This window comes from Nelumbo lutea, chromosome 7 (genome assembly GCF_056320005.1).
Source record: "Nelumbo lutea isolate HS-2025 chromosome 7, American lotus-T2T, whole genome shotgun sequence".
In the NCBI taxonomy this organism is placed as follows: Eukaryota; Viridiplantae; Streptophyta; class Magnoliopsida; order Proteales; family Nelumbonaceae; genus Nelumbo; species Nelumbo lutea.
In genome coordinates, this window is record NC_142690.1 from 58916915 (window position 1) to 58934515 (window position 17601).

The 17601-nt window shown below is 37.9% G+C and overlaps 1 protein-coding gene across 2 annotated transcripts in view; it reads right to left on the reverse strand.

Moving 5' to 3' along the window:
- Window positions 1–1376: 1376 nt before the first annotated feature.
- Window positions 1377–17601, reverse strand: part of CYCB3;1 (cyclin b3;1) — a 42424-nt gene continuing 26199 nt past the window's right edge. For both annotated transcript variants that reach the window (XM_088952881.1, XM_088952880.1), the window contains 6 exons: window positions 3170–3259; window positions 2679–2840; window positions 2505–2564; window positions 2329–2427; window positions 2004–2182; window positions 1377–1913 (listed from right to left, as the gene is read on the reverse strand). In XM_088952881.1, coding sequence (XP_088809007.1) covers window positions 1778–1913; window positions 2004–2182; window positions 2329–2427; window positions 2505–2564; window positions 2679–2840; window positions 3170–3259 — 726 coding nt within the window. In that variant the 3' untranslated portion in view covers window positions 1377–1777. The remainder of the gene's footprint in view (window positions 1914–2003; window positions 2183–2328; window positions 2428–2504; window positions 2565–2678; window positions 2841–3169; window positions 3260–17601) is intronic.

The window sequence follows — 17601 nt, forward strand, 5'->3', positions numbered from 1 at the left end:
TTTAAAATTGTCTCAGAAAGAAAATTGTTTTCCATTCAATGAATGGGTTAGGAATTCAATGGTCTAGATGAATTTAGGATGGCATAATTAATTGATAAAAATTAAAACTAGATATAAAACAAAATGCTATAGAAAAGAACATAAAAAGTTTATATAAAATTAAAAGAAATCCCTAATATGATGCATTCAGAATATTCTACAAAAATAAGTGTCATAAACAAAAATTGTTTTTATTGATGATGGAAGTGGACTAAAAAATTAAAATCCATATAGATTTAAAACCATCGTATGTATTATGTCAAACAAGTAAGTTCATTATTTCATAATTAAAAAAAAATAAAAGATTAGATTAGAAAGATATATAAAATATTATAGAAAATATAGAAATTTTATAAAAAACCTAGACACATCTCAAATATACAATATTATCTGAAATTACACATTTACTAGTAACTTAATTAAACCTGCAGAGCCACTCTTAAACAACCTATTAACTTAATAAACTTAATTAAATTAAATTAAATTAAATTTATTTATTTAACTTAATTAATTAGCTTAATTAACCTAATCTAATTGACTTGACTTAACCAACATAAAACACCTGACATAGATAACTGTAGTTAATTTAAATTAGTTACCATTATCTAAATTAATTCAATTACATAATTAAGCCATGTCAATGCCTGGATTTATAAAAGGCAATAGACAAAGTTGACCCAGCATGAACCTGAGTCAAACTAAAGCGATCCAACTCAATATTACAAATTAAACCATTTGGTTAGTGGTGGAGAACTTGCCACTTGTGCTAATTTGGTTTCTAAAGAGTTCTAAAATATTTATTAAGAAGCTAAAAGGAAATAGGGCCGCTATGCCCAAATGGAGACCCAAGACACAAATGGTAAGAAAACCCATTCTCTCTCTCTCTCTCTCTCTCTCTCTCTCTCTCTCTCTCTCTCTCTCTCTCTCTCTCTCTCTGTACATCGACAGCCATCTTCTCGGACATTCAGACGCTTGACCACGTGCTTACACTTGGAAGGACACTTGCATCCTTCGGAATGAAGCAATTTTTTTAGGCTTGCCAATAGGGCTGTAAAATGTTCATACACATCTAATATCCTTGGATCCAAAATTCAATCTGCTGATATGTTTCGAAAATTAAGAATTTGATATTTTGATCCCCATTAGGCATTAGATTTGGAATTGGGTGCTTAATAAAATTAACAAAAACCAATTAAAAGTGGTTTGCAAGAACTTGGACCATAACAAGTTTTAACTAAAATCAATACATAGACCAACCTACAACAATAAGACAGGATTTTCAAGAATTTTTGTAGCATTCTCTTTTGGTTATAATTATCAGAGTACATACACATTCTGATTAATAATATTACCTCCCAAGTTTTAAATTGACAAAAAAACTCACTTGTTTCATATCCAAAAATATACAAATGACAACAAAATTATCAGCAGTAACAGTATTCATGGATTCTTGAAATATCATCATCCATAAAGCAACATTTGAGACATGCAAATTCTGAACCCTATGCACGCAATCTGTCATTACAATTGCTAATAGACTCCAGGATGACGGGGTCGTCACTTAGAAATAATTTAGTGTGGATATCTCTTTTCACACAGCTCCTACCAATAACTGTCAAGCTTTCATGCACACTGAATTCAAGCGGGAGATGAAAAGTTGGCATGTCAAGCTTTCTTTGGTGGTGAAGAAAACTATGTACATATTTACAGAGGACAAAAATTAGCAGTAAAATTGATGTCACTGAGGAAGCCTGTCAATTGCTTCTAATGCTGCAACACAACTTTGATCAGGATGCAAGTATTTTTCATATGTTACTTTCAATGGTCCCCTTGCAGCAGCCTTCTGGAATTTCAAAATCATATCTGCGCATTCTCTGCAATATTAAGCCCAAACAAATGCAATTCAATGCTTACTCATTGCACATCAAACACAGTTACGTGCACCTAAAAGATTAAAAACACACCTGAGTTCTGATTCTTCATAGTGTGTATGTCTGCTAAGTAGTGTAGTCCAAGCAGGAGATATTTGCAGTGTACATCGTGCGACATATATAGCCGATGCACATAGCAAGGATGGTTTGAATTTTAAAGCTTCATATTCAACTAGGGACAGCTCAATAAGGTAGAAAGCGAGATGCTCAAGCTGGTCAAGAACCCAAAGAACAAAATTAAGTTTCCATAATTTTTGTTGCAGTAATAAAATGGACCTTTTGAATGTTATCAAGAAATTTGCACCAAAATCCAAACAAAGACAAGGAAAAGTTAAAATTCAACAAGTGTATCTTGGACCTTCATTTCAGACTGAGCAGCCTTGAGAAACCTTAACATGAACACATATGGAGTTGGCACATTCAGACGGAACATCAACTTCTTGAGAATAAGACTCTCCTGAAAAGAGGAGCAATTTTACTACTTTGTTAAGACAAAAACAAGATAGTTGGGGAAAATAAACATAAGATGCAAACCATTGCAAGCATTTCATTTCTTGTGTATGAATCAGCTGAGATGCTAATCAAATCCTTGACCTGTATTAATTAGAAAAATTAGTCAAAACATAAGTTATTTTGTTACCAGTAGCATATAAATTAATTTAGAAAATAGATCATAAAAATCCTTTAGACATGGACAGGTATATGTACCTTTGGATGCCAAAAGTCCTCATATTTTGATGCTAGCAACAGTGAAGTTAGGCTAACCAACTGCATTTCCTTCTTTTTAATTATATACACAGAAAGGAATCTGTCCAACAATGCCACCATGAGAAACAACGTTTCTTGCATCAGTCCAAATTTGTAGTGCACCTGTAACAAAGATAAAAGTTTTACTGCTCAATTTGGTTGCATAAGGCCAAAAGAGACAAGTTTGTAAAGTTGTAAACAACTAAGGGAAAACATGAAATTTAAATTGGTAAGCAGCATCATTGGAAGAAAGAAAATAGCATAAGAAAATTGTTAGTATGATGGGGCTTGTCCATTGCACAGACCTCAAATCATTAGAGAAAAATTCATGAACAGGGGCTCTTGTGCAAATACAGGGGATTATGGGGTGTTACATACTGTCCTGTTGAGATTTAAGGGACATGATGGCCAAGCCTGTGATGCTAGCATCCACCATGGCAAACTTAGCTTACCTCAATTAGCCAGTTGATCAGTATGCCCCTCATTCTCGGAGTAATCTGTGTCTGTTTCTCCATGTAGTTTACCAGGGAAGGATATTGTGCCTGATATAACAAGTACTTAGTGAAGGGAATAAAAAGTATGAAATTATTTGGCATAAGGATAAGATTCTATATAAACAAAGTGAAAAAATTATCTAATGTTGGTTTAAGAAAGCAAATGGAAACGGATGCTGCAGCAGGGACAAAGTAGAAGTAAGAATTATATATATTTGCAATGATCTATCACTATCTGCAAGGTTTGCAAAAGCAGGAATGCTTACCTAGAAAATATTCAAGAAATTTAAAAATTATGTGCTCAAAGAATTTGCACTCCACAACAGACCAGTAGTCCACTAAACTTTGGTGATGAATGGAAAGGATATCCATCTCCCTCTCTAACTTCAAGAAGGTTAGACAAGTTATTTGCAAATTGACATCTACAAGCCAATTTATCCTTCAACCATGCCATCCAACTTCAAGCTGTTGTAATTTGCACTTATAGTGATATAGCCCTTTTACCCTTTGTTATGTTCAGTCCAATAAAACAATGAGTGGGGCACTGCGCCACTGCCACTCACAACTTTTCTCTCCATTCCTTTGTCTTTTCTCTATTCTCTCTTACACTTCTTCCAAGGTAGCAAAACAGGAAATCTAATTGATCCTTTCCTTTCTTGACTTCATTTTTCTGTTCGCGTGATCAAAAGAAAAGAGACATAACTCAGTTCCCTTGGAATGGTCAAAGGTAGCAAGCCTTTTCTCTTCTTTTGTTCCTTTTCCCTTAGTTGTAATGCCAAGGGCATTCTTTACAGACCTGAGCAGATGACTGGTGATGTAAGACTGCTTTGAAAATGTTTTAGATCTGTTTCTCTGCCAATAGTTTTTATTATATCAAGACTTGTTGGGAATTGGAGGTTGTAGGGGTATCCCTGCAATGCTGATTGTGGATCAGCAATGAATGTTCCCGTGGTATTTGCTGCATCTGAGTTTGTTTATACAGATCAAAGGGTCTGTTTTTAAAAGTTGTTTGAAGACTGAGAAAAAAGGATGTTTTAAGGCTGATTAATTCCTAATCTTCCCTCGGAAATCATTATTGAAGACTTGTTCTTTTTCCTTATTATCAGTGCTTTTTGGGCTGAGAAAACTAAGTACAAAGCTGGAATATGTGTAAAAAGATTCAGCTGGCCTGCAACTTACCTTTTTTTTGGGTTGATTGTGAAATTTACAGGAATTGATGTTGGTTGACGATGGTGTCATGGTGTACAGATGTCTGGATATCTGATTATCACGTGGCAAGAAGCTTAAATTACTGAAGACTTGTGTTTGTGTGCTAGGGTCTATGTAGACTGGACCGCACCTGTGATCTGTTTGTTTTGAGGCCTGTGTTGGCTGGACAGCACTTCATTTAACTTGTTTCTGATTATGAATATGGTGACAAATGATTCAGCCACATCTGTTATCTCAGCAGCTCAACCAATACCCACTCATGAACAGCACCTCATTTAACTTGTGGTCTCATTATGAATATGGTGACAAATGATTTACCCAGATCTAGCATCACAGCAGTTCATCATATACCCAAATCAAGGTGTTGAATATATATATATATATATATATATATGATCTGAATCATATAGAGTGGTAAGGTGTAAGATAGTTTGTTGGGGGAAGGACATTTGACTGGTTGCTGAACCTCAAAATAGTGGACTTGCACACATGATAGGTGGAAACAAGAGAAATGCATGATCATGTCTTGGCTATAATCATCAATGCAGCACTCTCAGAAGAAACTTTATCTGCTGAAACTGTAAATGAAATTTTGGATCAAGCAAAGCATACTTATTCAAAACAAAGACGCTATGCGAGAGTGTATCAATTACAATTTTTGGATCAAGCAAAGCATACTCCTCTACTCTTATTTCTATGTCGAAGGAGTTGGGTCATTACTTCTCCACTCTTACATCTATATAGGAGTTGGATCATTACCAATCCATTGATTGAGAAAGCGATGCCAATGCCAAAGGGCCTACATAAAACTCGTATCTTAGCAGTGTTTTCCCTTACTGGTCTTAATCCATCTTAGAGTTCAAATATTGGGAAGCAAGGAATTACCTAGCATACAAGAGGTGTATGCCTTGATTCAACCTGAGAAAACAAAGAATGTGATGAATCCTCCCGAGGAGAAGCAAGTGGCTCTTATAGTTAGAATGGGAAGTAAGAAGGTGGAACAAAGTAAGAAGGCTGAAGAAGATGGTAAGGATAAATTATGTACTCAGAAAAGAAGGTCAAGACATACTAAGGACACTTGCTGAGGCATAATATGTTGGTCTTAAAACTTATGCCTTGCCAAATTTAATTAAATTTCTAACATTTTTTAAAAAGGTAATAATACCACTTTACATATTTTAAAATTAGTGCATTTATAGTATAGTTTTTTAAAAATACCAGTTTATATATTCTAAAGATATTAATGCTATAGAGTACATTGAGAAGTATCCATGCAATATTTGGTATCATATTCGATACCTAGTACACTAGGCATGTACAAGTAAAAATTTAGATGGCTGTAGCCATGGGAATCCTGAGAACTCAGGTGTAGGTGGTGCATTCAGAGATCATAATGGGGACATCAAAATGGCATTTTCTAGACAACTAGGATCTAGAAATTCCATACAAGAAAAACTACAAGTTGTGCTTCAAGGTTTGAAAGAGGCTATTTCCCATGGTTTTGGGGGTCTGATTGTTAAAGATGAATAAAGACTATTATTCTCTGGTTAAAAGGTGAAACGGAGGGACCTTGGAGACTTAGACATCAGGGAAGCAAGGGTTTTGGCATTCAGTTTGGGTGCAGATTTGTCAAGGATGCCTAGATCTGATACTCACCTGCTGGTTTGTTGGTCACGAAGGACTTAGCAAACAGGCCTCAGTCTTGGTGTGAGGTGATTATTCCTTGAATTAAGAGACCAAAATATAGCCTTGTAAGGATGGGGTCCTAAAGAGACCAAGGGGAGAGCAGTATGGACTGCTTCCACGACACAACCTTTTTAGAAGGTAAATAAAAGAAAAATTTTGCTAAGACAAAATAAAAGTTCCAAGAGAGGATGGTGATGAGGCATTACCCATTACAATCAGGAAAAAAACAAGTATTAGCAAGCAAAGCATTATAATTCTTAAGTGTTCCAAAAATCTGAACCAAAGTCCTCTCTTTTAACTCCCCCAGTGATTTAAAAGGCGTGATTAGGCACACAGGCAAGGCGCATTTTAGGGTAGGCAGCCTTGCCCAGGTCCTAGGCGCAGCACTTTCAAAAGGCGCACGACCACACCCCTCAGTTCGCTCGCTCACCGAAGCTCCAAGGACCCCCTATTTGCTAATGTTGTTCATTCATTCATCTTAATAAAATATCTTCTTAAAAAGCAATTAAAATTATAAAATCATTACTTTTTGTGTGAGAATTAAGAAATTAAGACCCTAACATGCACTTGTTTGGGCTTGCCTCGAGGGGCGTGACACAAAGGTGACTCGTAGAATCAGGAATTTAATATGTTTTACATCACAATAACTACTTGAAGTACTGTAATTGAGGAAAAAAAAGATATTGTGGGCTTTACATGCTTGAAAATATTTTATATGTTTGATTTTAGTTTTAAATTTTCATTTGAATATGCTTTACATGTCATGTTTATGTATTTTAATTTTAGATAATAGGTTTTTTTAAACCATTAGTTTTAAAATTTAAGTTTATATGCCTTATTAATATTATGTTTAATATTTTTTATTTTTTCTTTTTTGAATTTTTTGACTTTTTTTTTATTTTTTAGCAATTTTTTGTATTTTTTCACCTTGCTTCAAATAGTGCCCCCTCCCCTCAAAATCTGCTAAAGACAAAACCCAATCCATTAGCTCCGAGTCCATGCCACCACACAGTTTTTCTAAATTCCTTGACTTCCTATAAAAAATTCTTCCATTCCTATCCTCCTCACCTTCCAGCACACTGCAAATGGAAAATGGATCCAAAAGGTTTTCACTTTCTTATTACCCCTAGAGGTGTAAAGTGGGACATGCCAGGCTGGCACGACATGGCCGCCATAGGTCGTGCCATCCTCCCTAGTGGAAATTTTGTGGGTCGGCCCGTTATGGGCCACAGCCCAGGCCCACACGAGCCCGTGTTGTACTGGCACGTGGGCCTGGGTTGGGCCGGGCTGCAAGCCATGTCGTGGGCCTGGGAAACAGGGGGGGCCTTGGACCTAGGTCGAACCGGGCTGCACTGTTTTTTTTTTTTTGAAAATTTTGATTTATTTTCTAAGTAAAATTGTAAAACTAAAATATTTAACTTCCCTATGAACTTTGTGAATTAGGAATTATTTAAAAAATTAAGAAATGAGAAATTTAAGTTATTTAATACATAAATGAAAAAAAAATACTTAACCAAATTGAAATAAGAATGATGGAATAACAAATTGGAAGAAAAATAGGAATTTTAATTCATTTAAATTTGAATGGCACAGATTAGTGAATTACAAATACAATGATTGGATCATTGCATACTTGGATGAATGAAATATAAAAATGGAATAAATTAATAAAATATAAAAAATACAATATGGTTACAAATTGAAAATACAAAATTACATTATTAAAAAATTAAAAATATATATCAAATAAATTAAATAAAATTTAAAAATTTTACAATAATTTGAAAAAATGAAAAACTCTACAAGTAGTCAAATTCATGAATCATCATTCATGAAGCAGATGTCCAGTGTTGTATCATGCCCTCCCTTGTCTTGTAATCTATCTTTTGCATCTAGCCAATCCTTGAAGCAGATGCACATCTCCATGCTCTCATCGTTCATGCAGCTTCTTTAGTATCACTCCACCAGGCTAAAATATCAAAATTATTTGATACTTCACCTAAATTAGAAAAATTTGCTTGCAAATAAAAATTAAGTTCAGTAAATGAACTTGTTGTAGAACTAGTAGATTTTTGTCGTCTACTTATTAAATAAAAAAGTTTTTCTCTTCTACTACTGGGTTCAAGGTCAGAAATAGAAGAAGTAGATGAACAAGTTGTAGGAATATTTCCTAAAGCTTTAGATTCATGCAAATTGTACATTTCAAAAACTTCAGATTCATACAAACTATACATTTCAAATAATAAATTATTAATTTATTCATTCTTATTTCCTACATCAATATTCATATTTTCATAATATGTTTCAAGTAAAATATCTAAACCAACTTTCCTAATCCTAGGGTCTAATATTGTAGCTAAACGATAAAGGGGAGAAATGTTCTCCCAATATTTTTTAAATTTATTTTCCATAATTTCAACACATTGAAATTGTGGATTATTTCTACATTTAGCAAAACATCACTAATTACCAATAATTGATATTGTAAGTTACAACTAGTTGGATAATAAATTCTAGATAATTCATTTGTTGCATCATAAAAAGGTTTTAAAAAAATCTCTTATACAGACTGCAATTTCCCATCTAATATAAAATTATTATATTTTAACCATAATTTTGGCATAAATATTTAAATTCTTGTTTTCTTGCCCCTAAACTTTTTATATATAATACAATTTCTAATTTTTGAAATATGAGTAGAAATAATATTCAAGGCATCTTGAATAAATAAATTTAAGATGTGACATGAGTAGAAGTTCAAGACTGTTATCAGTCTTGAATCCTAATGGATTTCAGGATCGAAAATTAGAAGGTAAGAGGAAAGAAGAGGAAGAGGAAGGAGAAGTAGTAGAACACAAGAATTGAAAGGAGGAGAAGAAGCTTCAATATTCTCCCGATGCCACTTTAATTAATATTTATAGGTTATGCTCATTACATGGAAAGGACAGATCTACCCTTAATCTTTACATAACAAATAGAGCAAAAAATAAAACTAAAATAAATAACAACTGAAACAACTAAATGACCAATAGCTAACCCTGGGTAGACTAGAACATCTTCTACCCTACGAACACAGTGGGATCGTAGCTGTGGGGCCCACATCAGTGTTCTCTACACTCCCCCCCAGGTTGGGAATAAATGTTTATCATTCCCAACTTGGATAAATCTGCCTCTAGCTTCTTCAGTGGTACAGCTTTAGTGAGGATATCTACCAGCTGCATAATGGAGGTGATGTATGGGAGACACTTCTTGTGATGAGACCCTCTCTCGTACAAAGTATTGATCAACTTCAATATGTTTAGTCTTGTCATGCTATACTAGGTTGTGTGCTATATTAATAGCCGCTTGATTATCACAATACAGCATCAGGGGCTTCTCATACTCAATACCCAACTCCTCAAGTAGTGATCTCAGCCAGAGAATCTCAGCCACTCCATTAGCCATTGACCTATACTCAGCTTCAGCACTGGATCGGGAGACAACACTCTGTTTCTTACTCCTCCAAGAGACCAGGTTACCTCCCACAAGAGCACAATATCCGGCGATAGACCTTCTGCCATCAACACTCCCAACCCAATCGGCATCCGTATAGACTTCCACCTTCATGTGGTCATGTTCTCGAACAGTATACCTCTACCCGGGCATCTCTTCAAGTATGCTAGTATTCTTTCTGGTGCTAGAAGGTGCATGGTTCTAGGAGAATGCATGTACTGACTGACAACACTAACAACATAACTGATATCTGGCCGGGTGAGGCATAGATATAGGAGCTTTCCCACTAACCGCTGGAACATAACTTTGTCTTCAAGCAGCTCCCCACTCTCTGCACTAATCCTGTGGTTCTATTCAATGGATGTATCTACAGGTTTGACACCCAGCTTTCCAGTTTCAACCAAGAGATCTAAAACATATTTCATCAGAGAGACAAAGATCCCTGTTTAGATCTAGCAACCTCAATACCGAAAAAATACCGTAGTGTACCCAGATCTTTCACCTCAAACTCTTGATGAAGGAGCTGTTTGAGGGACTCAATCTCATGGTTGTCATTTCCTGTCACCACAATATCATCAACATATACTGCAAGTAGTGTCAGTGATGACTCCACCATCTTGATGAACAATGTATGATCTGACTGGGCCTGTAAATAACCGAACTTCCCAAGGGCTAGTCTGAATCTGTCGAACCAAGCTCTAAGTGACTGCTTCAAACTATACAATGCCTTATTGAGCCGGCAGACCTTCTTACCTGCCTCAATATCATAGAATCCAAGAGGCAACTGCATGTAAACCTCTTCCTGCAAATCCCCATTCAGAAAGGCATTCTTAACATCCATTTGGTACAAAGGCCAAGTGTAGCTTGCTGCAAGAGATAATAGAACCCGAATGGTGGTCATCTTGGCTACCGGGGCAAATGTCTCCAAGTAATCTATACCATAAGTCGGAGTGAACCCTTTAGCAACTAGTCGAGCTTTGTACCTCTCAATGGAACCATCCGCATTGTGCTTCACAGTAAATACCCACCTGCATCCAACTGGTTTCTTTCCTTTGGGCAAGTCAACTAGCTCCCAGGTATTATTTTTCAACAGGGCATCCATTTCAACTTGCATTGCACCTTTCCACTCCGGGACTGATAGGGCTTCTTGCACTGTTCTCGGAATAGGGACATCAGCAACGAAAGTGAGATAGGACCTGTAGAAGGGAAATAGGCGATCATAGGACAAAAACTGGGAGATGCAGTGGGCTGTAGATGTGGTGCAATGCCGTTTTCCTTTACGGAGGGCAATGGGAAGGTCAAGGTCATCTGCAGAGGGTAAGGTAGCAACACAATGGAAAGAGCCTCTATGGGCCCTGGGACTGTAATATCTGAACTTGGAGCCGTAGAAGAGGTTGGAGCTTGCCGGAACTGCTGATGACCGGGATCAACCTGCCTACATCGCCTGTGATAGACTATCAACTCCCGATCCCTCTGACCACCCTCGCTACTGCAGCCCTCATCACCAACTGGAATAGGTAAGGGAACAGCCCCAAAAGTATTAACCCTATCCTCACTGCACTCCCCATGAAGAAAATGACCCAAATCACTACTCTCCCCCTAAGGAGAGACCCGAGAATAGTAGGGTGTCTCCTCAAAAAAAGTGACATCCATGGATACAAACTTCTTCCCTGAGACAGGATCATAACAACAATAACCCTTTTCAATTTGTGCATAACCAAGAAAGATGCATTTGGAGGCCTTGGGTTCAAACTTGGAGTGATGGGGACCAAGAAGCTGAACAAAACAGGTACAACCAAATGTCTTGAGGGGAATAGTGAACAACTCCTCATTGGAGTATAGAAGGGAAAAAGGAGGTTTCATATCAAGAACCCGGGAAGGAATCCGATTAATAAGATATACCGTCGTAAGGATAGCATCACCCCAGAAGCGAATAGGGACATTGGAGGTAAACATAATACTTCTAGCCACCTCCAAAATGTGCTTATCCTTCCTTTCTGCAACCCCATTCTGCTAAGGTGTATGAGGGCAAGTGCTCTGGTGGATAACCCCATGGCTAAGGAGGTACGATGCCAATGGCTTAGCAAAGTATTCCTTTGCATTATCATATCTAAGCACTTTGATCCTGGCATCAAACTGGGTTAGGATCATTTGGTGGAAGTTTTGGGTCAGGGCAGGCACCTCATCTCGTGAACGCATAAGATAAACCCAAGAAAACCAGGTGTGGTCATCAACAAATAACAAAAAATACCTGTACCCACCCATATAAGGAATGTGATATGGCCCTCAAACATCAGTATACACAATATCAAAAGAACCATTACTCCTTTTATTACTCAATGAATAAGAGTTTCTACAATGTTTAGCAAACTCACAACTTTCACAATTCAACTGAGATGACTCAACAGACTCAAACAAAGTAGGAAACAGACTCTTCAAGGACCGAAAAGATAAATGACCCAATCGGTTATGCCAAAGCATAACCGGACTCACAACCTGAGAAACAAGTAACTTCTTATCCACTGACTCTTCCCGATGAGAACTCTCCCCGAGCAGATAGATCACATTCGTCTCACGGCCAGCCCCAATCACCTTCTTCGTCTCCAGGTCTTGAAAAACACATCGGTCAGGAAAGAAAGTTACTGAGCAGTTCAAATGTTTGGTAATACTACTAACGGAAAGGAGGTTAGTATCCAGTTTAGGAACATGCAAGACAGAGGACAAGGATATAGTATCCGACAGTTTGATGTCACCCTTGCCAGAAATAGGGACAAGAGAGCCATCAGCTATAGACACTTTATCCCTACTAGAAGATAAGTAATAAGTAGTGAACAAAGAGGGCAAGCTAGTCATATGGTCGGATGCACCTGAATCTATTACCCAACAAGGTTCAGTAGTACCTAGAGCAGAGGCATGGTAGGCTGAGGCTCGAGTACCTGAGTGTGCAAAGGCCGATGTGGCCGGGGCTGACGATGACTGCGGTAACTGAGCTGAACTGCCAACTTCCTTCTCCAATTGTGTTAGAGCAGCCTGAACTGCAACTAAGGTCTCTAATGGTGTGCCTCTTGTGCCAGATGAGGATGCTGAATCAATAGTCATAGCCACATGAGCATTACCCCTTTTACTTCTAGACTTTGCTGGGACCAAATGTGGATGCAGCTTCCAACATGTTACTTTTGTGTGTTTAGGTTTCTTGCAATGCTCATACACCACATCCCTTTTATCTTCCTTCTTTCTATCCTTCTCTGAATCACCCTCTGTTTTGGGTTTGACAGCGACCAAGGCAGGTAGTAAGCGGCTAAGGTTGCATCATGACTTTCCTCCTTGTCTCTTCACTGTGCACTAAGGAGTATGCCTGAGAGAGGGTCACACTATCTCTGGTCAAAATCTGTTGCCTCACAATATCATATTCTGAATTCAGTCCTACCAGGAACTCAAACACTCTGTTTGTCTCGATGTGCTTTCTATGTATCTAAGCATCTTTGGGACTCTCTCACTCAAGAGTCTCTAAGTGATCAATCTCATGCCACAGGAACTTCAAGGTACAGAAGTAGACCGACACCGGTTTCTCTCCTTGTTTAAGGGAATTCACCTCACATTTCAATTCATATGCCCTGGTTACATTAAGGGGTTGGGAGTAAGTCTCTTTCATCACATTCCATATCTCCTTGGTTGTCTTTGCCCATAAGTGATTTCAGCTGATATGGGGATGCATAGCCATGTCATAACCAAGTTGTTTTCTTGGACCCACTTGGTATACATAGGGTCTCCCTTGGAAGGTTCTGCCACATCTCCCAAGAGATACCCTACTTTGCCCCTTCCCCCAATAGCCATCATGGCTGATTGGGCCCATTCCAAGTAGTTTGATACATCAAACTTTACGATTGTAATCTGAAAACCTGTCTCAGAACCACCATCATAACTACTGTTCTCAAAACTGCCTTCTGCCTGATTCTTAAACTCCATTTCGGTCAAGAACCAGAAGTCTCAAAATTAGGGTTACTATAGTCAAAACCAGCACTAGAACTACCAACCACAATCACAAAATCAGTATAGAACCAATCTGTACTCACAGTAGATGTGCATGAAACATGTATAAAACTGATCTGGAATCAACAACCACACACAACAGCAACAGTCCGAATTGTTTTCACCCCTTTAGAAGTGTTCGAAACCCCAAAAGAAAACTGAAAACTGTTTGAAGAACAATCTGATATGCTGAGGCCAATTTGAGGTTTTAATCAGTCCTAAAAGCCGTACACTCCAGACAGTACCGTACGGATAAGGTTTGTATTAGGGTTAATATGAAACCCTAAAACTGATCAATGTTGAGGAGAACTATTAGGGTTTGCCGCAGGGATAAGATCACAAGGTTCAGTCCAATACTAGGGTTTGCTGCAGGGTTCGGGTAACCTTCTACCAAGGTTACCCGAACCCTAGCCTTCTCTGATTCTTCCTGATCACCAACTCGCTACAACTGTGGGACTTCTTCAAACAGCTGCTAATCCTCTGGAGATCTCCAAGAACCAGTCAACGAACTCTGCTTTCTCAGCTTTCAGCCTTAGATGGTTCTCATTTGGTCGGCTGGACTAGACTCACATGAGAAACCCTAGCTCTGATACCAAGTAGAAGTTCAGGACTGTTATCAGTCTTGAACCCTAATGGATTTCGGGATCGAAAATAAGAAGGTAAGAGGAAAGAAGAGGAAGAGGGAGGAGAAGCAGTAGAACACAAGAGTTGAAAGGAGGAGCAGAAGCCTCAATATTCTGTCGCCGCCACTTTAATTAATATTTATAGGTTATGTTCATTACATGGAAAGGACAGATCTGCCCTTAGTCTTTACATAACAAATAGAGCAAAAAATAAAACTGAAATAAATAACAATTGAAACAACTAAATGACCAATAGCTAACCCTAGGCAGACTAGAACATCTTCTACCCTACGAACACAGTGGGACCGTAGCTATGGGGCCCACATCAGTGTTCTCTACAACATGCACATCTAATGTGAAATAATTTACCATTTAAGCATGGTTTTAATTGAGATTTTAAAATATTTAATGCAGAATCATTATTGCTGACATTATCAAAACCATAGGCATGCAAAGTATTTAAAATACTTGCAGCAATAGTTGGGCCACTATATGGCCATTCAAGCCTAGTAAAACTTAAAATTCTTTTATTCAAAAGCGAATTTTCATCAATGAAATGGTCGGTAACACAAATATAACTAATATTAAAATTGGATGTCCAAACATCCGAAATAAATGCAACTTTATAATTAAGATTTGCTAACAAAGAAAATAAATTTTGTTTATATGAATAAAATATTTTTAAAACATCAGTTCTTATAGTATTCCTAGAAACTTTTTTATATTGTGGGTTTACAGAACTACGCAACCATTTTTCTAGCTTTGGATCTTCAGCTAATATAAATGGTTGTTCTGCATGTACAATATACTTAGCAAGTTCTTGTCTCATTTTTTCTTGTGAATATCTAAAAGTACCAAAACTAATTCCCCTTCCAATCTATGTTTAGGTTGTTTCTCTCCCTTCATCTTCCTCTCGCTCATGTGTGAGCAAATGTCTGCTCAAATGACCCGTACCACCCTTGCTATAATAACTAAATTCTTTCCTACATTTTTGGTAAACGGCCCTTTTCCCCTTCCCATCAATATCCTCTACTTTGAAAACTTTCCAAACCGTTGGATCTTCAGCTAATATAAATGGTTGTTCTGCATGTACAATATACTTAGCAAGTTCTTGTCTCATTTTTTCTTGTGAATATCTAAAAGTACCAAAACTAGTTCCCCTTCCAATCTGTGTTTGGGTTGTTTCTCTCCCTTCATCTTCCTCTCGCTCATGTGTGAGCAAATGTCTGCTCAAATGACCCATACCACCCTTGCTATAATAACTAAATTCTTTCCTACATTTTTGGTAAACGGCCCTTTTCCCCTTCCCATCAATATCCTCTACTTTGAAAACTTTCCAAATCAGGCTCATGTGTGAGCAAATGTCTGCTCAAATGACCCGTACCACCCTTGCTATAATAACTAAATTCTTTCCTACATTTTTGGTAAACGGCCCTTTTCCCCTTCCCAAACTGGGCTACTCATACAAGCCCTCCTTTTTCTCTTAGTATCACTACTACCGGGGGTGAAAGTTCCACTTCCATGAACATGTTGGGGAATCCGTTTTCAAAACCGGCCATTTTTTTAATTCTAAAAAGATAAAAATTAATCTAATACGACTTACCCGGATTGCCGGTTCAAAATCCCAACTTGATTTCAACGGTTGAAGCCTTTCAACATCCAAGCCTCCCGAATTGAGATACTTGAGCTAGTTGAGCAAGCCTTCTTGTTGAAAGTCGAAACTTCGACAAAGTTGAGACTTGAGAATTGGAGAATGCAGAAGCAGACAATCAACTAATCAGAATTTCTCAGATTGCAGATAATTGAGAATGTATGAGTATGAGAGAGGAGATTAAGAGAATTGTTGAATTGGTGTGATGAGAATGGAGGATAGGGCTATTTATAGGAATTGAACATAAATCAATTGCCCAAAATACCCAAAAAACTATCTATTATTTAGTTGTTGGGAGGGGTATTTTGGTTATTGAAAAGTTACTTATAACTTTACCCAAAATGCCCCCCTAAACTAGTTATATATCCATTGGGGGGCATTTATGTCATTTTTCAACCCCCATAAGCAAAATACAGAAATACCCCCCTAATATGGCTGTTTATAGTTGTTGGGGGGGCCCAACGACTATATTCCTGGGCGGGCCGCGAGCTTGGCGGGCCGTGCTTCTTGCTATGCCACGAGTTGGGCCGAGCCATGCCGGCCCATGGGCCTCGAACCCCCGGCCCAACACGGCATGGACCTCTGTGTCGGGCCTGGCACGACCCATGGGTCTTCGTGTTCGTGTCATGCCGTGCTGGGCCAGTCCAAAATCGTGTTGGGCAGCGGGCAGCCCTACCCGATTTACACCTCTAATTACCCCCCAAGAACTGGCCATTTGACAAAAATATATTTTGGATCCCAGAAAAGCCATATCTCCTTGAAAAGCTAGAAGAAAAAGTTCCCAATACAACTTCTATAGCTGCTACCACAAAATAGATGCATAACATTTTTGTTGTGAGGATTATTTAATTGTTATTTTATAGTTGTTATTAATGGGTTGTCAGCTTAAGATGCTGTCAGTTAGTTATTTTCTTTCTTTCTTATTAGTTTGTTTCTAGGGAGTGCCGCCAAGGGCATACTTGTAATCTCCATTCTTTTTATATTAAGTTAATAAAAATAATGAACTGGCGACAGCCAGAAGTAGTTTTTCTTTTTCTCTCAATCATATCTTCCTCTTCTTTTCTTTCTCTTTCTCGTCTCTCTCTCTCCATGAATGATTACATGGTATTAGAGCAAGGTTTTGGGCTATAAAAGAATATTTCGGTCTCTCCTATTTGAACCTGCTTCATCCTCTTTTCCTTCTTTGATTTCTTGGCCGTGGAAGATAGAGAAACCCTAGTAAACTACCTGTGGTTCTTCCTTTGGGTTCTTCCTTGGTCGTAATATCAAGAAAACCCTAATCAAAGAAGGGCGATGCAAAAAGAGACTCCCTTTCTTCTTTGTTCGATGCTGTGAAGTCAGTTTCTGATTGGCACCTTCGTACAGGTGCTGGACAGGGTATGTGTTCTTGTTTTTCTGTTTTTGGCCAATGGTGTGAAGGCCTTATTCCTTGGTTCTATACATTCGTTTGGATGCTGGATTGTTAGACTGTATGGGCTGTAGTCAGACTGATAGTATACTATTCTAACGTCTGCCTTGGCTAGTGTTCGACTGATTACTAGGCTATTTTAATGACTAAACCATCACTGAGTTGATTTCAGCAGTTTTTTTGTTTTCTTTTCCACATCCCAGAAGTAAATTTCTTGAGGGTTGGTATTATGTTTGTGGTTGTTGTGTAGTTGTGTGGGATTTGGTCTGAGTTCAGCAGTACTCTATGGCAA